The sequence below is a fragment of the Cyclopterus lumpus genome, chromosome 19 (assembly GCF_009769545.1).
Source record: "Cyclopterus lumpus isolate fCycLum1 chromosome 19, fCycLum1.pri, whole genome shotgun sequence".
NCBI lineage: Eukaryota > Metazoa > Chordata > Actinopteri > Perciformes > Cyclopteridae > Cyclopterus > Cyclopterus lumpus.
In genome coordinates this window covers 15,678,278-15,700,427 of record NC_046984.1, presented here as the reverse complement: position 1 = coordinate 15,700,427, position 22,150 = coordinate 15,678,278, and the positions used below count along the sequence as shown (strand labels likewise).

The 22,150-nt window shown below is 46.0% G+C and overlaps 1 protein-coding gene across 2 annotated transcripts in view; it reads left to right on the top strand.

Moving 5' to 3' along the window:
* Positions 1–22,150, top strand: part of tanc2b (tetratricopeptide repeat, ankyrin repeat and coiled-coil containing 2b) — a 112,805-nt gene that overhangs the window by 79,738 nt on the left and 10,917 nt on the right. For both annotated transcript variants that reach the window (XM_034558353.1, XM_034558354.1), the window contains 15 exons: positions 2,971–3,154; positions 3,516–3,764; positions 8,354–8,485; positions 13,611–13,649; positions 14,628–14,909; positions 14,999–15,123; positions 16,849–17,080; positions 17,869–18,038; positions 18,326–18,604; positions 19,249–19,416; positions 20,339–20,499; positions 20,766–20,874; positions 20,968–21,090; positions 21,452–21,688; positions 21,817–22,032. In XM_034558353.1, the coding sequence (XP_034414244.1) occupies positions 2,971–3,154; positions 3,516–3,764; positions 8,354–8,485; positions 13,611–13,649; positions 14,628–14,909; positions 14,999–15,123; positions 16,849–17,080; positions 17,869–18,038; positions 18,326–18,604; positions 19,249–19,416; positions 20,339–20,499; positions 20,766–20,874; positions 20,968–21,090; positions 21,452–21,688; positions 21,817–22,032 (2,706 nt within the window). The remainder of the gene's footprint in view (positions 1–2,970; positions 3,155–3,515; positions 3,765–8,353; positions 8,486–13,610; positions 13,650–14,627; positions 14,910–14,998; positions 15,124–16,848; positions 17,081–17,868; positions 18,039–18,325; positions 18,605–19,248; positions 19,417–20,338; positions 20,500–20,765; positions 20,875–20,967; positions 21,091–21,451; positions 21,689–21,816; positions 22,033–22,150) is intronic.

The following is a 22,150-nucleotide window of genomic DNA, read 5'->3' as shown; positions in this document are numbered from 1 at the left end:
TTTTCTCAAAAACCTCCTCCAGACGTCAGATTTCTGATGCACGATTGGCGCTTCAGTTTCCTACATCCCTTCACGCCGTCGTTATCGGTTCGTCCTTATCAAATCGTCTCACCGTGTCTGTGATTCCGACACCTTTTTCGCATCGCGAGAGAAATCGCTCTTTCGCTTCGCTTTCCGGAACTGGAACAAAAAAAACAACAACCCCAAAGTCGTCTTGATTCCATCTGTTTTTGACGTTTATCTTCATCGCATCTGTGTTTTTGCGCCCTGTTTGTTTGTTTTTTTGACAGATCTCTGGCTGTCAGGGTTTGCCAGATCAAAAGACAAGATTCAGAATGCCTTCTCCATAAAGCGTCAGATATCTCACCCGTCTAATTGCATTTTTTTTTTTTTAAATGCTCTAAATCATTTATTTTGATTGATATATATATATATAAACATTGCCCTATTGAGTTTCCTTGAGTTGAGGCAGGTTCAAGGTTTGTTTCCTGCACCACAACCTTTCAATTTGTGAATTTGGCAGTTGTGCAACAAACGGCTCTCGGCACTGCAGCAGGTGCCCTGGTTTCTCTACCCAAACCTGCTTTGACAGGCATGATTTCCCCCAAAAAAAGAAAAAGAAAACGACAGAGAGAGAGAGAGTATAAAAATGAGGAGGGAAGAGAGAGAGAGAGAGAGAGAGAGAGCGCCTGTTGCTGGAGACCGGCCTAGGCATGAGTCTGCACTAAAAGCAGTGTGGATAAGCGATTAGCCTGATGGACTGCCTGAGCTTGATGCGAGTGCCGCTGTAGCAGTGGAGGTGTATAAATCGAGAGAGGTTTATTCAAGCGGCTCTTTTTTTTTTTTTTAGAGATGTGACTCAACGCTAGCACCCCGCGCGCTGCATCGTGGACACCGTGCAAAAAAAAGAAGTTATTATTCGACATATCTGCACCAGAAATTCTCCGGCTCGTTTGATTCATTAACCGGCAAAAAAAAAAAAAAATTATGAAGGGAAGAAAGAAAAAGAAAGAACAATGACTGATGCCGAAAGTCTGTTTGTCACAACCACTTTGCTCACCATTTTTAATACTGTGGTTAATTAACAAAGACGCCAGGCAGCATTAAGTGAGGGGTTATCTTTGCTTTTTTTTCTTCTGTAAAAACACCAATCCACCATTTTCCATTTGACACGGTTGAATCCCGACAGTAGCTGGCGTCTCTGCAGCGAGGCCGCGACAGCTGACGGAACAAGGTGACCTTAACCCGGTCAATTGCCTTTCCGAGCTCCCCCGAATAGACGCGGCGGCGCCGAGTTCAATCCAATCCTCGCGCGACGTCCCGAGGTCGAGTCCCCCCCCACGCGAGGTGCGGCTCATTAGCCCCGGCAGATAGCGGCGTGGTGCTTGTGTACGTTATTTTTTTTATCGGCTTCGGAGGGTCAAGCTCCCGCGAAACGCGACGATCTCCGGTCGCGGGCTCACGAAACGCTTAGCAGAGGCCGCGTGGCGACCCGTTTACAGACGTCACCGTTTATAGTTCAAACACTTCAGCTCCTGCTTCTGTGCAGCTTTGCACACGTTACAGAGCTTATGAAGGTGTGTTAAGTGGCGTTAATTCAATTTATTGGTTGATGTTTTGCTTCTTATTTTTCTATAAGGGGGCTAGAAAAACCATAGACCTCTCAATATAATACAGGCCAACTTAAATGAACACAATTGGATTGGATTGAAGTGATTCAATCATTAAGAAAACATTTATCTTAAAAATAACGGTTGTTATACCAAAGCATTTTACATTAACACACACACACACAGAGAATTGGCACTTTTTACACGTGGACCAGAGGATCAAACCGCCGGCTCCGTGATCGATTGACCCCCACGACCTCTCCTCTGAGGCGCTGCCCGTCATCGGGTAATTGACGGATCGGCCAATAATGAAAATAATTGTTCGTTGCAGCCTTTTTCTCCCGAGTGTATGCGTGCGTGGGCTTGTGTATTAGCTCAGCGTGTCCCTTCAGTCTTCCTCCCGCAGATTAAACTAGACTAGATTTAGCCTTGAGCACCCACGCACACACACACACACACACACACACACACACACACACACACACACACACACCCCAACCTGTTTTCTCTTGCGCCTCTGCACTTCCGTGGACGCTGCACTTCGGTGTGGATGTTTGAGTGCGAGTGCATCTGTGGGTGTTTGCAGCAGCAGATTATATGCAGTAGACTATTATTGTTGTGTGTGTGTGTGTGTGTGTGTGTCCCTCAGAATGTATTTTCAGTGCTTTATTTCAGCACCTTTTTCTTTTTTGGGAGGACAATATTCATGAAAATGTGTCTGTCGAGGAAGGTAAGATGTGTTCTTAGCTCTATCCAAATAATAGTAGTCGTTTAAAGTTAAATACACTTTGTGAAGAACTACAGTACACAACCTCACATGTGCCATGGGACTGATCCGAATCTGATTTTGGAAATGCCACTCCCCTTTTTTTTTTTTCTCTCCCAAAAAAGGGGTAAATTACTGTTTTCCTGCATTTAAGATGTTGCCGCTTGCATCCCTGATGTGTGGATTAAACTCTACAATGTTGTTCTTTTTATTTCGTGCCTTTGCAAAGCGATTCTATGGTGTTACGGGTGCTATTTATTAACATTATTGGAGAAATTATCATTGTTTTCTGTGTGTAAGTACACTGTTTCGGGTTTGTAGTGGTGGGTGTGTTTTGCGAAGCTCACTATAAGCTACAAATTGTGTGTTTTTGTCTCCGTGTGGGAGAGAAAATCCTTTTTGAAGGACTGGCGACATGAAGGCAGCATGCGGAGCTTTTAAGAACCGCAATATCGAAGTGACATTTTGCTCTGAATATGACTCTGATATGAAAAGTTCAAACATTGTTCTTTTGACTTTATAGCCGTGTGTTCTGATTTAGTTATTAGAACCAAACAAAGCGTGTTTGTGTGTGTGTGTGTGTGTGTTTGCCAGGGCCAGAACCAGAGGATCAGCCCGTGCTCCACCCTGACCAGCAGCACTGCCTCACCCCCTGCAGGCAGCCCCTGCTCCACCCTCCCCACTGCCATGCCCGGCCAGGCCGGCAACAAGGACTGCGCCTACGGCTCCGTCACCAGTCCCACCTCGACCCTGGAGAGCAGGGACAGCGGGATCATCGGTGAGATCTCTCTGAACAACCTCGAGCCCTTTCAATGTACACATGGGCACGACTGTATATCGAGAATATGAATGTATCTCGGTGAAAGCTTTACATTTTTTTGGGGGGGATTTCAAGTTGTATTGAAAAGCAGATAAAGCTAGAAACCAAATGACTGTAAACAATATATATATTTAAAAAAGGTACAGAAGGTAGTCAACTGTACATGCTCAGACTCCAAAATGTTGGATAAACAGAAAGCTATGGCTGCTCATCTCCGTTGAACCTCAAGATGTCGTAATCTGAACCACAAACCCGTACCCGGCTACTCCACACGGCCGTGCACATGCAGCACACTGACGACCACGTTGTTCTGTTGCAGCCACGCTGACCAGCTACTCGGAGAACATGGAGCGAGGCGGCAAGTACGGCGAGGGCTCCCGGGGGAACCTGAAACTGTGGCAGTCCCAGAAATCAGGCATGGACTCGTTCCTGTACAGGGTGGACGAAAACATGACCGCCTCCACCTACAGCCTCAACAAAATCCCCGAGCGCAACCTGGAGAGCATGTCCTCCCACTCTGCCCACTCCATCCCTCTGTACCTCATGCCCCGCCCCAACTCTGTGGCCGGTGAGTCCTTTTCCTCTTTCCCATTCCCTTCTCCCTATCAACGTGCAAAAAGGAGGCAACAGAAATAAGGTTATTTACAAGTGCAGCAGACCGATTCTGCAAAAATTGGATTTGCACTGCTGCTTCTGAGTCCCTTTTTAAAGTCCTTGAGTGCTCCCTCTTCACTCCTTTCAAGCTTCCTTTCCTCGCTTGTTTTCCTCCCGAGATGAGATGTGATCCTTTTCCTTTTTTTTTTTTTTTTTTTTTTTAAAGTCCCATTTGTGTGAATCCTGTTTCCACGAATGAAAAAAAAGAAAAGAAGAAAAGTCGAGGAATGGATTGATAATTTGGGGGCTTTTTGCAGGTTGGATGTTAAGTCTTTCTTTTTGTTGTTTTTTTTTACAAAAATTGAAGCTGTAATCTTCTAGAAATACTACTTTTTAAGAATCCTTTTTAAGGAGAGGTCAAGTCTTTTCTGGTGGATTACCATGTGACCTTGTTTTCAGAATGAAATATGCACGATAGTCAACGGCGAGAGATTATTTTTTATCAGAAAAAGGTATTTTTCTCTCGCCGTTGGCTACCATGCATATTTTTCTTCCTGAAATAACAATGGGAGGGGTGACTTTGCCTCTCTATTATGCAACAGATTATTTATTTTTTTGCCATAATTATCACATAATCTTGTCAATTATTGGGACGTCAGCCACCAATTCAGGAGCAAAAGATTAAAATCTGCTCATACTGCCAGGTATAAACAGATCCCAAAGCTCCAGACCATATTTCTCCTGAATATCTGGGATGAAGCAGCTTACTCCTTTCAATCTGTTTTCACTTGTACAACACGGTTTAATTATTGAGGGAGGAAACAAACTATTGTTCTCAAATTTCAAAGTGGTTGAAATCTCGGGGTGCAATTTCTCTCACAACTCTGCGGTGTGGAAGGAAAACCACGGAGCGGAAAGAAAAAACATTAAACGGCTTCAGAAAGGAGAATATCACATAAGACAAGCAGGTATTTGTGGTGCTGTCAGAGGTCTCGTTGATGTCTGTTTCTCAGGCTCCCAAAAAAAAGTTTTAAAAAAAACATGAGTTTCATAACTCTGAGGCCGATTTCCCCCCTCCGACGGCTCTCCGATTTGTGTTATTGTTCTCATCGTGAGAGAGAGGCCGCTACAGCCGACGGGCTCTGTCGTGCACTTCACTGCTGCGCACGTACCGTGGACACACATTTCACTAAACGACGTGCCTGTCGTCGCCGCGGTTACGACCCCTCTCTTTATGCCGGTCGCGCTCCGCTGTTTGACAACCGCTGTCTCTGGCAGGACCGGCGATTTTTTTTAGAGAGAGAGAGAGAGTCACCCTCGATCTCATCGCCGCCCTTCAATACCCAGACCTTGAAAAGGAGCCGAGTTTAAAGATGTACTACCAGCCACAGATGAAGATTAAAAATAGAGCGCGAGAGAGAGAGGCAGCGATAAAAAACGAGAAGAAAAAAGATATTATCTTTATGAATTTAATTGGTTATGAACAGGAATCCTGTGTTGGGAAGATGGATATATGTGAGAGGAGTGAGAGCAGAGTTTCGTAATCTCTCTCTCTCTCTCTCTCTCTCTCTCTTCCTCCACAAAGAGTTATTAGATGATGTAGGGATGGGAGGCGAGCACAGGCTGAGGATTGGCTCCCCTCACACAGCAGTGAAACATCAAAGCCCAAGGCATTAACCGTTTCTATCCCTCAGAGTGACAGAGAGAGACTGGCTTTGATGTGTGTGTGTGTGTGTGTGTGTGTGTGTGTGTGTGTGTGTGTGTGTGTGTGGAGGAAGAGAGCGAGAGAGAAACGGAGGGACTGGGGAGGAAACGAGGAGGGAGGTGGCTCCTCTATTACCTAATGAAGGCAGTGCGTTGGTAGAGCCGAGGATGGATGTGGAGGAAGGAGCCACCGAGACGGAGTCTTCCTGTTTTCTCAGGTTTTATAAACTAGCCCTTCAGGAATTTAATTTGTTTGTTGTTGTAAGTAAGGAATCCATTACTATTACAATGAGAGTAAAGTTGTGATAGCCGCATGAGATGAGGTCAAAAAAAAAGTCGAAACGGTTCACACATCTAATAAATTGGATTTGCGGGGTCAAGTGTACCTGGATCCCTTGTGGACTTGTAGTCCGCAATATAAGTCAAGCTATCAAAATGCTAGGTCCTACATTTCCCATAATGCAACTATCTTTTGTGAAACCCTCCCAGCCCGGTTAAAGAGCAAAGAGAGTTTCCCCTTTTTAAGCTTGAACACACCACCCACCCCCCTTTCACAAATAAAATAATAATATTAATCCCTCCATAGTATCGGTGTGGAGGCATGTAGATATCCCAAAAACCATCGGCACCTGATCCTTTTAAAAGAAATGCCTTGTTGGAGAATCCATATAATTGCCTGTAGATTGTGTGATCCCTACTCATGCACAGACTAAAGAGATATAAAAGACACTGAGATTATTCAGTGAACTCACTAAATTAGGATAACGGCTCAACCGAGAGATAACACTTCTCAATTCGGTGGGCGGACAAGTGTCATTGATTTACCTTTTTCTGCCGTTCCCCCCCCCACGATTATCCCACCCCTGCTTTATACACTCTGTGTAACGCCCCGGAAATATTGTTGTTTTAAGTAGCAGGACCTCCATTATTTATCGTCACAAGTCACCACTCGGGGAGATGAGAGGCGTTTAGAGCACCGGCAGCCGCCGCCTCCCTGAGATGACTCGTCGGCACCCCGGCCGATGCTGTGACTGGCTCTGGACCGCAGCCCAGCTCGTCCTCGAGTGTGTGTGTGCGCGCGCGTGTGTCTTTGAAACAGGAAGTGTCTGATGTGGCTGTCGTCGCCCAAAGCGGCCGAGCTGTGGGATGCACAGTTTTTCCCCACTTTTCTTTCTCTCACTCTCCCTCTTCCGTACAGTTTTCTTTCTTGCCTCCTTTATTTCCTTTTCACCGCGTGTGCCGTCTTAGCGCATTGGCACGGGGGAACTGCGAACGCGATCCCCGGCAGCCTGCTGCATTGCAGATAGAGGTGACGAGCACACAGATTTGATTCCTCACATTCGAACACAGTTGAAAGAGAGAAAAATAAGGAGTTTTTTTTTTTTTTTTCCAGCCCCGAGGGCCTTCCTTGCTTTAGCAGCAGATTAATATCCTCCACTGTCTCTCCGCTTTTAGCCCAGTTGGATGACCGGCACCCGCATTCCCATCAGGGCCAAGCCTCCAGCATTCCCAGCTGCCATTTTTATCTCCATTTTGGGAAACCCACGTGGCTAATTTTTTTGGGTCCGCAGCCCGGGTGACTCGCACACAACCATGCACACATGCTCGGGACTTCACTGAGCTTTCCTCCGGCGGCACTCTTTAAATATTATATCTAACGGTGCAAACAGCGCTAACGGTGCAAACAGCGCTAACGGTGCGCAAACAACGCTAACGGTGTGCAAACAGAGCTAACGGTGTGCAAACAGCGCTAACGGTGTGCAAACAGCGCTAACGGGGTGCAAACAACAGCAACACTGCTGACGGAGGTAACAGTGTTTACCTGAGGGGGCAACTGGAGGGTGAGTCGTGGGCGGCGTTATCGGCTGTACGATTAGCTAGCACGTGGGGCCACACACTTGGACTCGCATGCTCTCACGTGCACGTGCAGCCGGAACCGAACTTCAGATTACAACACACACACACACACACACAGGGGGAGAGCGACTTCATTCTCTGCAGCCATTCCTCCACGACATCTTCACATTGACAATAGTTGTTTGTTGCAATATTAATGCGCTTAATATCAAATTTAGCACCTTTTTTTTAAAGGTTCCTAGGAAATTGTTTCTCAGCGATTTCCCTAACAGAGTCCCAAACTAGCTAGTTTGTGGTTAATTTAATATTCTATTGCCGTCTCTGCAGCTTTTCCATTATCTCTGCATTAGAAGAGTTTATTCTAACCAGATTTTCTGTGGGAGCTTATTTTAAAGGAACAAACAATCTTCTTCGCTTAACGTAATGAATTGACAACTCGGTCCGACAGCGACCCATCAACCTTAGTTTCCCAGGTTTTCATCGTTGCCTCCTCTGTTCACGTGTGACGGAGGATCACGTCCGCCGCTCACTCGCGCCGCCGGCGTCTTATCTCGTTTAACATTCACCGGCCCCGAAGACACAGCGCGGCGCGAAACAATCAGCAGACTGCGTCAGACGGCGTTCACTCCATGAATAAGACATTTTGTCTGCGGAGCTAATTAATCCTGAGAGGGGCCTGATGGCATCTGCCGCCGTGCCGCGTGACAGACACCGAGAGGAGGGAGTTTTAGGACAGAACCATGTGGTATGACAGCGGGAGCCTGACAACTGCCTCAAGACACTGGTATCATCCAGTGCCCCCTTTTATTTATATATATATATATATATATATATATATATATTTTTTTTTAAATTTTATTTATTTATATATACACAAATTTTTATATATATATTTTTTAATATATATTAATGGTTTGTTTGTGTGCCTCTCAGTGTTCATACACATGCTGAGTGTCTGTTTTCTTTCCCCTCGTCCTCTGAAATCTCCTCACACATCAACAGCTACTAGCTCAGCCCACCTGGAGGACCTGGCATACCTGGATGAGCAGAGACACACTCCGTTGCGCACGTCGCTGCGCATGCCCAGACAGAGCACCACCTGCGGGCCGGGTCGCTCCGGGCAGGACCTGAGAGGTAAGCACGAGATAAAGACAGCACACACACACACATACACACACAGACCCTCCATACCCGTCACGTCGACTGAAACCTCCGCTGATGACGCCCCGAATTACACAAAAAAATATGTTCGCTGCAAACCAGAAGCTGAGACACTGTACATGTAAGACCTACGCAAACCTCATTTGCATATACTTTCCCTTTGAAACAATGCTGTTTTGTTCCAGGTCGGGCTGCGATTATCCATTTTTGCTACTCAGACACAGTAGCAGGAGCAATCAATAGGACACTATTCTGTTTTTTTTTAATTCAGATGAACGTCAGTGACTGTTTTTTTTTTTTACTGACGCGTTTCGAATGGAAAACGTCTGCATGTAAAGCCGCGCTGCCACGTCAGTGATGCCGCGGGGCTGGTTGTGGTGGACTCTGCAGTGTGTGTGTGACGTGGGGTGGGGGTGGGGGAGTGCATAAAGAGCATTTTGTCAGGTTGTGTCACAAGCTACAACTCTGTCTCAGTGCTTAACATCCACAGTCGGCGTGCCAAGTCCAGTGGCACACGGCGAGCGCCTCCAAAATCTCCTCAGCCTTCTCCGCACATGGCCAAGTGGCCTCGTGTCACAACGTTATGTGTCCCCCTCGCCCTTCTTCCATCAGTCACTTAGCCGGTAATGAGCACCGTAATGGCGGCCCTCTGCCATCCGAGCGAACACAAATATGCGTCCCCGTGTGTTTTAAACACCTGTTAAGACCCCACTTAGCCGAGAGTGTGCTCGGCTGAGTTGCGATGGGATCCCCCCCCCACACACACACACACACACACACACCTCCCCTGCCCGAGGCAGCTGGCCGCTGACTGGAAGAGTGTTGGAAGGAGAGAGAGAGAAAGGAAAGGGAAAAAGGCGAGCTCCTCTCAATGCCTCACTGTTACTGCCAGAGCCACTTGTTTCAGCCCTCCTCCTCTAAGCGTGTTTACAAGCCAGCCGACTGCGTCCTAGCATGCGTTCTGCCTCCTCGGATCAGTGTCGGAGCCTCCCTGAGCGCTCTGCTCCTGCAGTTTCACCGGGAGAGACAGGAAGCGAAGGCCAGGCGCTTGGAGAACACAGATCACATGAGGACAAATTCCTATATATATATATATATATATATATATTATACTCCGGGTCCCCACAGGAGGATTCATGATTATGTGACCTCCGCTGACCTTTTGCCTTCTCACGCCAACCAATCAAAACATAAACATAAGAATCTAATAATGAAATTATAGGACAGTGGAAAACACTCACAGTGACCAAGGTTACAGTGACCTCGGTTAAAGGGGACCAAGGTTACAGTGACCAAGGTTACAGTGACCTCGGTTACCGGTTACAGTGACCAAGGTTACCTTTATGGTAAATTAGCATACTTTTATATGGCGGCTCTCTCGTCTTCCGACCTCTCAAATCGTTTTACAGTCCATGTAAACATTCACACACACACACACCTGCCTGCGTGGATCACTTCCGTAGCCTCGTGCGCTTCACGTGATGCGTCACAGAGAGAGGCTCGTTGGTTGTGGTGCTTCAGACACATGCGGATGGTTATGTGTCGGTCAGGTGGCAACCAGCTGACAGATGCAGCTCTCTCTCTCTCTCTCTCTCTCTCTCTCTCTCTCTCTCTCTCTCTCCCCCCCTCCTTCTCTCTCTCTCTCTCTCTCTCTCTCTCTCTCCTGTTGTTTGCCTCTTTTGATGCCGAGCGGCCGTCGGGGGCCCGAGCCGCGCTGCCGTTTTGAGGAGAGTGAGTCAGACTGTAATGGACCTTCTTGTGCTCCTGCCTGCCTACCTCCTAAGATTTACCGCCCACCTTATCTATTCACCGCAAACTCACTCGCATAACTGTACACCGCACACACATTCTCTCCCTCGCTTATCTTCACTCTCTCTCTCTCTTTGTCTTTGTCGCTCTCCGCCCCCCCCTCCTCCATGCATCGCTGTCTTTCTGCCTCTGCTCGCATACAAAAAATAGGCCTATATATATATATATATATATATATATATATATATATATATATATATATATATATATATATATATATATATATATATATATATATATATATATATATATATATATATATATATATATATATATATATATATATATATGTGTGTGTGTGTGTGTAATTGATCAGACATTTAAAGGGTAAAGCTGTTTATGTTGCTCCTCTTCAACAAATCCCATGAAAGCACCGAAAGCGAAACATTGTCTGAGTCTATCCAGAAGCTCGATGTGCCACAGGCCGCCATTGTTGTCGATGAACCCTCGGCACTGGAGTTTATTTCTTGAGTCGATCCCACAGACAACATCCGGGGCTGCTGTAAACACTCACCCGCACATCCAAATGTGTATTAATCCGCAGCGAAAAATAGTCCCCAACAAATGCATGTATTCGTGTGTTTGACTACAGAAGGCTAAGATATTGTTGTGCTGGTCCTTTCGTGGGAAAAATACAGAATGATGTGAATAATGAAAAGAAAACAGTTGCAGATCCACATCAGTTTTGTCACATCAGAGTGACTCTTTATAGGTCAACTGCCAAGTTTTGGATGATTATCTCAATCTGCTGTCTGACCTTTTTTTTTATCTGTTGTCTGCAATCTGATAAATGCATTTAAATTTAAAACTATCTTTGCATGCAACACACTGACACGCTTGTTTCCGTGTTGCTCGGCTGCAACACGTCAGGTGAAGTCGGTTAACAGAGTGTTAAATGGGTCCATAAGGAAGATTAGAGCACGTTTTCCCGAAGAAAACACATTACCCATAAGCTCATTCAGGTTTATTTTGCTGCTCCGACTGTGAAAATTACATAAGATTCTCTTCTTTTCTTCTTTTTTTTATACTGAAATTATGTAAGAGGCTTTTGGTGTTGCATTAGCTGTAGATCGGCATCCACTGTTGCAGGAAAAGACTGGATTTTAACTGGTTGTCAGACAGAAAACTCCCACATCCACTGACTCCCACATCGGCCATAAGAGAAGTCACCTGACCTGAGATAACCCGCCGCCAAGCTCCCCAGACCCTTCTTCCTCTTCATCATCTCCTCTCCTCCCCTCCTCCCCCCTGCTTCTCGAAGGCTGCTCAGCCACCGTGAGTCATCCTCACCTGGTGAATAATTAAAACGTCTGAGAGTCTCGCTCCGTCTGGCCATCGCGGGTTCGGTGGTAGACGAGGAGCGGTGGAGCGATACCTCTCTTGATGTCGCCTGAGGGTTGGGAGCGACCGCCATCCACCCGTCTCACACACACACACACACACTTTCGCCGTCCTGGAAAACAACTCCCTCGGCCCCCAGCGTTCACAACGCGGTTGCCATGTTTTAGTGGAAGACCCTGGCCCAGTGGAGCAGCAGTGTGGCGGCTGCACGACTTAGCGCGCAGGCGGTACGGCGGGCCGATATTGCGAACGGTGTGTTTAGCAATTCGTCGAGGACGAGAAGGAGCTTTACTCCCCCCCCCCCCCATGATAATTGGATTAGCAAGCACTTAAAACAGAGCAGCAGTGGGTATTTAGCCTCTTACTTCAGTGGCCTTCGGTATTATAAATGACAGCATTGGGTTGTTTTTGCATTTCCCATCACCAGTGTTGCATCAGGGTCGTTCTGACACCCGACTGGAAGAATATTACATCAGGTTGTGAGTTCTAGACGGAACAGAGGAGTCGCCTTCTGCCTCTTTGTGTGTGTGTGTTTGTGTGTTGAGTTTGCGCTCACTCGAATAATCTGACCGGGGAATATGGATGAAATGTCTTTTATTACATCGGCGGCACAGAGCTTAGTGCAGTGAAACGAGTGCTGGCCGTGCAGTCGGTATGAAAACAAGCTTCTCAGCCACTTCCAGGTCTTTCTGTTGGTTCTTTTTGCTGATTGCATAGAAGTAAGAAGATATTATTTTAGAAGGATCATCACGTTTCTCTTCATTGATAATTAGGATTCTCGGAGCTATGGAGTGCTGCGTGGTAAAAGGATGCATAATGCGCAATATCATCTCCTTATGCTGCGTAGCCATGCTCCTTATCAGCCCACTTTACAGAAAAAAAACCCCACACACACACACACTCCTTTCCTGGCCCCTGATGTATTTCGCAGCGCCGTACCTGCACACAGTATAGAAATGTCTGCCGACACACAATAAATCCCGCGCGCTCTCGCCATCGCACCCGACCGGTCTTAATGTATGATACATATTTCCCACGAGCTCTGACTCCCAGTGTGCTTCATGTGCTGCAGGGTGTGAAAAGAACTACTTCGCCGGCCGTCACCCGATCAGCGGTTTGTTTCTCGCTGCACACTGATCGTCAGGGTTCCTGGAAAAAAAAAATGTTTTCCACTCGAGATTAAATGGAAAATTATTGGAAAGTTCCGTTTCAGGGTCATGTTGCCGTTCAAATGGTAGTTTATAATTAGTTATTGTGCCAAAACTCAGAATGATGGAAGTTCCTCTGTCCTTAAAATGCAAATATTAGCCACTGCTGGCTGGTAGCTGTCGTATTTTGTGTTAATATTTTTCTAGGAACCAAAATAAATACGTAAGTGTAAATCTGACGATACAGTTTGCTTTCCTCTTATCCTGAGGTACCTTCTGTGTAGAGATGTGGCCACCTTTTAGCAGCCTGTAGTCCACACGCAGCAGTGTGTGTTGGATTTCTCTCTCTCTCTCTCTCTCTCTCTCTCTCTCTCTCTCTCTCTCTCTCTCTCTCTCTCTCTCTCTCTCTCTCTCTCTCTCTCTCTCTCCTCCCCCCCCCCCCCCCCACCACATCCACATCCACGGGTCGAATTACTACTTCTTTTTTTTTTATGGAGATTGATTGATCTTGCACGGCGCGATGGAACCAATTAGATTCTCCCAAAAGAGCGAACCCTCCTCCTTCCAGACCAGTCCAGGAATAATACGCTCAATGTAATTCAAAGGATTTCAATTAGGAATCGAACCCCCCCCCCACCCCGGTGTGGTGGTTCCCCAATATTTATGACATCACGATGTGCTGATGCTGTTGTTGTCTGCTTACCTTTTTTATTTATTTTTTATTTACATCGAGCTACACACTGCTGCCAGTTCCCATTCCTGTCCTCACTGTCTGTCTCCTCTCTCTCTGTTCGTCACAGCGTCAGCTAATAACAACAATGCCTGGCAATCCCAGTCACGTAAGTTACTTTAACTTTTATTTGTTGCATCAGGCGGCACGCCAAGCTTGCTGCACACACACACACACACACACACACACAACTCACATTCTCAATCGTGCGTAATTAGCCGAGATGCTTACACACCATTTAAAGAAACGACACACCAAAGAAGAGAGCTTGTTTAAAAAAAAAAAAAAATCAGTTAAAAAAAAAAAAAAAAAAAAAAAAAGGGCGCCCGTGAGATTGACACCCAGAAAGCAGCCGACTAAATTTTGCACTGAATTCATCGCACGGCTTCATCAGAAGTTCGTATCAGATGCATTTTTGGCCTCGTTAGTCTTTTAACGGTCCGTATGTCGCGCTGAAAAGATGCGCAACCTCTGGAGGACTTTGAGTTTACTGAATTCCCTCCAGTGAGTCGGTGGTTGTTTGTTTTATTGCAACAAAATTAGCTCAAAGCAAACAAATCTGGATCGTTAAAGTCATCCCGTTTGAGGTCTTAAGCTACATTTTCTTGCATTTTATTGTCCGTATGTCTTTTAAAAGGACTGAAACAATCCTCAGGCACAATCATATTTCTTCCACGTAGGAATCACTGATCCATAAGTATGTATTTAATCTCAGAAGGGAGCACTTTCCACGAGGTTATTACCCTTTTTTTATGTAATGTCAATCTTTAATGTTAAATTACACAAACTAAAATAAAACAGAAAATATGTGTATAATAATGTTAAAATCCACATCATTTTTATTTTGTTCCTGTTAAACAACAAAATAAGTATTTTTTTGTATATGAGAACTACGTGCACTAATAATACACGTGTATGCATAGATATGTTGGTGTCTATGTGTTAATCATGCACCAAAGTATTACTATCGTGTTAATATTTGGGCTTTTTAGACACAGTAATTTGCCCGATTTCATATTTTACTGCAAGAAAAGGGGGGAGACCCTCGCTTGTAAAATGTAATTCTTCCTTCCCTCGACCCCGCCAGTGCGTTTCGCGCCCTACCGGCCTCAAGACATCGCCCTCAAACCTCTGCTGTTCGAGGTGCCCAGCATCACCATGGACTCCGTCTTCACGGGCCGCGAGTGGCTCTTCCAGGAGATCGACGCCCACCTCAACAGCCCCAACGCCAGCACCAACCGCGGCGTGGCGGTGGTGGGCAACATCGGCTTCGGCAAGACCGCCATCGTGTCTCGCCTGGTGGCGCTCAGCTGCCACGGCACCCGCATGAGACAGATCGCCTCCGACAGCCCCCAGGCCTCGCCCAAACGTAGGCGCTCACTCCTTTCATACGATCAGAGGGCTTTTATGTACTCGACCTTTTTTATTTTGAGTCTAAACGGGCTGTCTTGTGTCCAGATGGAGAGGGGCTCCCTCTCACTCAGCCTCAGCCCACGCACGGCACCCTGGGGGGAGGCAGCTGTCCCGGGACCCCCGAGATGAGGCGACGTCAGGAAGAAGCCATGAGGAGGCTGGCGTCTCAGGTAGTTCTCTCTGATTTACAGGCAAAAACACACCAAAGACACTCCGATATGGTCGTTGGCTTCTTTTACAGATGCAAATGCTCTATATGTCGGCCGTTCGCTGCTAATATAACTGCTCTTGTAGTGATTTCAATATGCAATTTCCATCTTTTACTTGATGGTTGTGTATTACGAAGAAGATAAGCGCACACGCCAAGAGACACTGATAAATATTTCCACCTCCCGACACCTCCATTTCTCTTTTCTTTTTCTTTTTTCACAGCTGTGTGAAATGAAAAGAATATAGATTTGTTTGCCAAACGTTATGTAAAAGGGGAACTCATTTGCATTCTGCTGTATTGTCAGTTCTTCCCTTCATATTTTCTTTATCAGAGAGTAAAACCGCCCGCGTGATTGTTAAGGAGGAAACAATGCCGAGGTGGCGTAATTGGACATTTTATTGTGTTTAGCGGTTAAGCGTGAAATGTCCAGTCGTTAATTGAAAAAAAAAAAAAAATGATTATTATAAACGGCTTCTTTTAATGTCTTAATTGTTCAATTAGTGACAACAGAGGTGGTAGTTTAGCCAATGATTCGCTCTTTTGAAAAATAAAATAAAAGACACGGCTCGTAAGCTTTCATGGACTCACACGGAGTTCGCTCCCCCGAGGTGGTCGACTTCAAAATAAGCTGGAGATAAATAGGGCGTTTTTTCTATTTTATTTAATAGAATTTTTTACAGGTTTTTGCAGCTCTTCTTTGTGTTAAATTTTTTTTTTTTTTTTTTTTAAACACCGTAACTGGAGAGTTTAGCTTGCTTTAAAACTTGACGCGTGAAACCGGCTCTTCTCCCTGTCGGCTGCCCCCCCGCAGCCCACCCACCCCACCCTACCCTCCTCCATGCTGCTCAGCCATCTGCATCCCCGGTCCCAGCCTGATGCATTATGCAGCTGTGTTTAAAAAAGAAAAAACAACTTTGCCAGGGAGCCTTATGAAATATTTATACCTGCAGAAAGCCATTTCCCAGCCAAGCTATTAGATGGTGTTAACTCCGTATGGAGCCCACTCCCTTTTTCCACCCCCTTTTTTTTGTTTTTTTGGTTTTAAAGACCTTTATCCTCATTGTGTCCAAAAATGTGAATTCCATTTTGATTCGTCTTTTCTTTTTATCCTCTTTTCCCTCTCTGATTGCTGCCTTTTGAACACTTTAAACTCTTTGTGATCTCTCAGTCACCTGGAGCGCCTCGGGTCGCACCTGCGTCCATTGTTGTGTCGGCTGATCTCGCTGGGGGCAAAAAAAACTCACCTGCCCCTTTCGAGCGTCCTCTCATGCCCGCTAAGACGCCTTTTATTCGTTTAATCGGAGCAGCGTTTCAAGCGCCGTGGCTGCGAAAGCCCGACAAGTTTTTAACACTTGACTCCTTCGCGCCACGTGAGAGCGAGAGCTAACTCCGAGTCCCTCCTGGCAGCTGGGAAGGCGATGAATTATGAATAGCTAAAAACGAGAAGTATTATGTTTCATTATGCGATCATCCACCATGAAGTTGACTAAATCCCAAATGAGTTGTCCCCGTATGGTAAACCGCCTGTGTGCTCTGGAAGAAACGTTATTTCTAAAAGTGACACTGATCCTTAAGTTTATACCCCCAAAGGTTGGCCATGGGTTCGGGTCATCAACAGGTGCACAGGAAGTGTTCACCTTTTTGTTTCTCTATTAAGCTTCTCCCAACTCTCTGTCGCCCCCAGGTGGTGGCGTACCACTACTGCCAGGCCGACAACGCCTACACATGCCTGGTGCCGGAGTTCGTGCACAACGTGGCGGCCCTGCTGTGCCGCTCGCCGCACCTCGTGGCCTACAGGGAGCAGCTGCTGAGGGAGCCGCACCTCCAGAGCGTCCTGAGTCTGCGCTCCTGCGTCCAGGACCCCCTGGCCTCCTTCAGGAGGGGCGTGCTGGAGCCCCTGGATGCGCTGTACAAAGGTGAAACCGCAAATTCCAATGTTATTCGGAGAGGTGTGTGCCCTCCCAGGGATCAGGACACCGAATATATTTATTGTAGAAAACAAGTATAATGCCGTGTGCAAAAAATAAGCCGTTTCATATGGAAGATGGGCAGTGTAGACTTTATTCCATGACCTTACTTTTCAAAAAACTTTTTTTTAAAGTTGAAAGGGGAAAAAATATAATTTTATTCTCTTGCAATTCATCTGTGTAAAGTAAATATTGAATTGCATGAAAACAACGTATATATTTTAGAATATTAAAACATAAAAAAATAATTTAACAATACAATACATAAGAATTCAAAACCTACAGTAGTTTATATCTCTACTGATTTATTTTCTCTTTTGATAAACTGGATTTGTGTAAATTAATGTAATAATTTGTCTTTTTGTAATGTGATCCCTCTTCAGACCTCAGCATTCAATTTATTGTTCGACTCAAAATCCCTGGTGCATGATATTAGATGCATCTTGTGTGCACATTGTGTTCAATATAATCAAGATCAAAGTTATTTAATCTCGATGCTGGAGCTGATTTCTCCCCCCCCCCCCCCCCCCCCCCCAATCCGCTCCCAATTTATTAAACCAAACAAAAGCTTCTCGGGAAAGATTGTTCCACGCTTTCATTTTAAATAGAGACGAAAAAACTTGCTTGAAGGTCAAACTTACTCACTGTTTTCCAAGCTTCTGAGGAAGGCCATGACATGTGATTGAAAGCTAAAAAAAAACGAGTTGTTTTTAATGTGCACTGTTCTCTCTTTTCAGAGAGGAAGATCAACTCTGAGGAGGACCTCATCATCCTCATCGACGGTTTGAACGAGGCCGAGTTCCACAAGCCGGACTACGGAGACACCATCGTGTCCTTCCTCTCCAAAACCATCAACAAGTTCCCTCCCTGGCTCAAACTGGTGGTGACGGTCAGAACCACGTTGCAGGTAAAGAGACAGCGGCTGTTTGTTTAATTTTTTATGGAATTGTATTTGTCTATTATTGTTATTGTCTATTGTCAGCGGGTTATTTAAACATTTTTAATCACATTGTATATTTTTTAAATATTTTTATTTAGTATTTATTTATTTTATTCATCGGGAATAAATACATGTGGACAAGTAATTCATTGCATTTTACACACTTTTTTTTTTTTAATTGATAATTTCACTTCAGATTGAGTGAACACGTTGGTCTCTGCTCCAATATCACTGATCGATTGTGACCGTTTTAGGAGATCACCAACGCGCTGCCGTTCCACCGCATCTCCCTGGACGGCCTGGAGGAGAACGACACCATAGACCAGGACCTGCAGGGCTACATCCTGCACCGCATCCACAGCAGCCCGGAGATCCAGAACAACATCTCGCTCAACGGCAAGATGGACAACACCACCTTCGGCAAGCTCAGCGCCCACCTCAAGGCCCTGAGCCAGGGCTCCTATCTGTACCTCAAGCTCACCTTTGACCTCATCGAGAAGGGCTACCTGGTCCTCAAAAGCTCCAGCTACAAGGTACGCACTGCAATACACGGCTCATGTGGGAATTTAGCTGCTTTAAAACTAAATTGTCTTGCACAGATTCTTAAACTCACTGAAATCTGAGCCCAGATCAGATATGATAGATTTTTAGATAGGTTTTTATATTCAGTGTGACTATAAATCTGCTGATAAAGCCTCGGACAAACCCACTCCTTATATACCTCGAGTAATATTTGCCTGTACACTCCAAACGGGAACTTCTGATGGCTAACCCTGCATACTTTTCATAGAGCCAATTTGCCCAAAAAAATATAGGCTCACTAAAAAAATAATCACATCCCAGCGTTACTCACTGCATCCATAGCAACAGGGAAGAGATGAAGCTTTGAAAACCACATTTCCTGGCGCTCATGATTTTTTTCCACGGCAACACTGGAAAGGCAATTTCCATTCATCTGCACTCTGACCTGCTCCGTGTAAAAGTCGTTTCATAGAATCTTCTTCTCGACAGTCGGGGGCGGGGGGGGGAGTGAAGCGAACACACACTTTTTTTGTGCTTCCAGACTCCATTAAAAAAAAATAAAAAGCCAGTCTTAAGACGCGCTTGTACAAACAACGATGCATTATTCATTTTTCCCGTCGCGATTTCATTGCCTCCGCTCCTCTCGTCTCCTCAGGTGGTGCCGGTCAATCTGGCGGAGGTGTACCTGCTGCAGTGCAACATGCGCTTCCCCACGCAGTCGTCGTTCGAGCGGGCGCTCCCGCTGCTCAACGTGGCCGTGGCCTCGCTGCACCCGCTGAACGACGAGCAGATCTTCCAGGCCATCAACTCCGGCTCGCTGCAGGTAAAAAACGACCCCCCTGAAGGAAAAAAAAAACGTACGACCTTGAGACCGGTTGAATGTCGCGCAGGCTTCTCAATTGATTTTATGCGCTTACAAATTCCAAAAAAGTACGACGTTTTTCGATTCAAGAGCTACATTTTAATGTTTAAATAGGGTGGAAAGACTTCACTTTGCAAAGTCATCTCTCATTTATCTTAAATTATATTAAATTAAAATGAATAGATTCAATGTCAGAGCATGAAAAACATGTTTACCTAACATAGCCAGGTATTCTTAAATGCCTTATTCAGCTTCTTACTTTGAACACACTAACTAATAAACAGTTTTACTGGTTTTGCGTTAGATTTCTGTGTTTCTGCTATATTCTTTTAGCTATAAATGGTGACGCCACAAGCCTCTGTGCACCAACCAGGCTTTAGCAATATTTGACTCCAAATATATTTACATTATTTTGTTATTGTCATTCACATTAGTCTAATTATCTTAGTTAGTTAAATGAAACCGTAATATATTTTTGCTTATTTAGTGAATAGAGACATCAATTATACAATATTTAAATATATAGAAATACAAGTTTTAGCGGCTTTGACAATTTGAAGAAAAGAGGGGTTTTTTTGAAGGAAAAATACAAATTAAGATTGACTAAATAAATAATGAATGAAAATAAAAGCCTATTATGTTAATTGCTTTTAGCTGGAAGGCAAAAAAATGCAACAGTGGTCTTCGGCCTGCTTTCCAGATGAAATGAAGAAGATTGACATAATTATAATTAAAACGGCGACGAGGTCAATGCGCACAGTGTTTCCGATTTTAATTTTTGGAAAAGTCTGAATATGAGATGAGGGGGAGAAAAAAATGATATCGGCTTGACCCGAGCGCCCTAAATAAGAAATAACGTTGGCAATGGCGTCTGCGGCTGCAGGGCACGCTGGACTGGGAGGACTTCCAACAGCGCGTGGACAACCTGTCGGTCTTCCTGGTGAAGAGGAGGGACGGCACCCGGATGTTCGTCCACCCCTCCTTCAGGGAGTGGCTGATCTGGAGAGAAGAAGGAGAGAAGACCAAGTTCCTCTGCGATCCGAGGTGAGAGAGAGAGGGGGGGGGGGGGAAGTCTCTCCATCTGTGAGGAGGAAAAAGGAACTCTGCAACAGATATTCTTTTAATACCTTTCTTAAAGGGGGGTCGTCAGGGTGCGTTGAAGTGATCGGGAGGATTGATATTGAATTATCGGCCGTGAATCTTTTGTTCGTTAACCATCTCTCGGCTGATAGAAAGTAGAATTTACAGGATTCACATTAAAATTCGTAATATTGAAGGGTATTGAAGGACTTGGTGTTCGTCCTCTGCAGGAGCGGTCACACCCTGCTGGCCTTCTGGTTCTCTCGGCAGGAGAACAAGCTGAACAGACAGCAGACTATTGAGCTGGGCCATCACATCCTCAAAGCACATATCTTCAAGGTACGTCATTACACACGCGCACACACACAGCTGTGGTCTGGTTCCAAAGGAATGAATATTTATAACCCCATATCATCTTTCTCTCTCTTCAAGGGTCTCAGCAAGAAAGTCGGCGTTTCCTCATCCGTCCTGCAAGGCCTGTGGGTATCCTACAGCACGGAGGGCCTTTCAGCTGCACTCTCTTCACTCCGAAACCTCTACACGCCCAACATCAAGGTACGGGGGCGCTAACGGAGCGGAGCGTACTCAAAGGATACGTCCCGGGTACCAAATCAAGACTATACTTACTCCAAAAATACGTCCCTTCTCCGGGCCGAGTTAACTTACTTTTTGGGGTGTCCCAACGTCTGTACTCTCCTGAACGCCACACGGCAGGAACGGGCGCGAGGGAATTTCTTCACACGTTGCACAAAACGTTCGCTTTGACGCGAAGGGATGAGCCGATTTAGAATTTGGTGGTCAAAGGTCACGTTTTTTGGGATAAATTAATGAAGCGGTGACGTGTTTTTTTTTTTTTTTTTTGGACGGACTTGGACTGCAACTGCTGGTAATTCTAGTACATTTTTTTTCTATCCAGGTGAGTCGGCTGCTGATGCTGGGCGGCGCCAACGTGAACTACCGCACGGAGGTGCTGAACAACGCCCCCGTCCTGTGCGTCCACTCCCACCTGGGCTACATGGACATGGTGGGTCTGCTGCTGGAGTACGGCGCCTCGGTCGACTCTCCGTCCGAGAGCGGCCTCACGCCGCTGGGCTATGCCGCCGCCGGAGGACACATGGCCATTGTGACGGCGCTCTGCCGCAGGAGAGCGAAGGTGTGTGTGTGTGTGTGTGTGTGTGTGTGTGTGTGTGTGTGTGTGTGTGTGTGTGTAGAGTGTGATCAAGGCTACGATCGAATGCTTTTCGTGATCCGAGACCTTCATCATCCGTTTCCCGTTCACAGGTGGACCACCTGGATAAGAACGGACAGTGCGCTCTGGTTCACGCAGCCCTGAGGGGCCACATGGAGGTGGTGAAGTTCCTCATCCAGTGCGACTGGGGCCTGGGGCCACAGCAGCAGCAGCAGCAGTCTCCACAAGCCCAACAGCAGGCGGCCTTCTCCAAGAGCCACGCGGTCCAGCAGGCCCTCATCGCTGCAGCCAGTATGGGCTACACAGAGGTAGAGGAGTGCTGATGGGAGGAGGGCTGATGGGAGGAGGGCTGATGGGAGGAGGGCTGATGGGAGGAGGGCTGATGGGAGGAGGCTGATGGGAGGAGGCTGATGGGAGGAGGGCTGA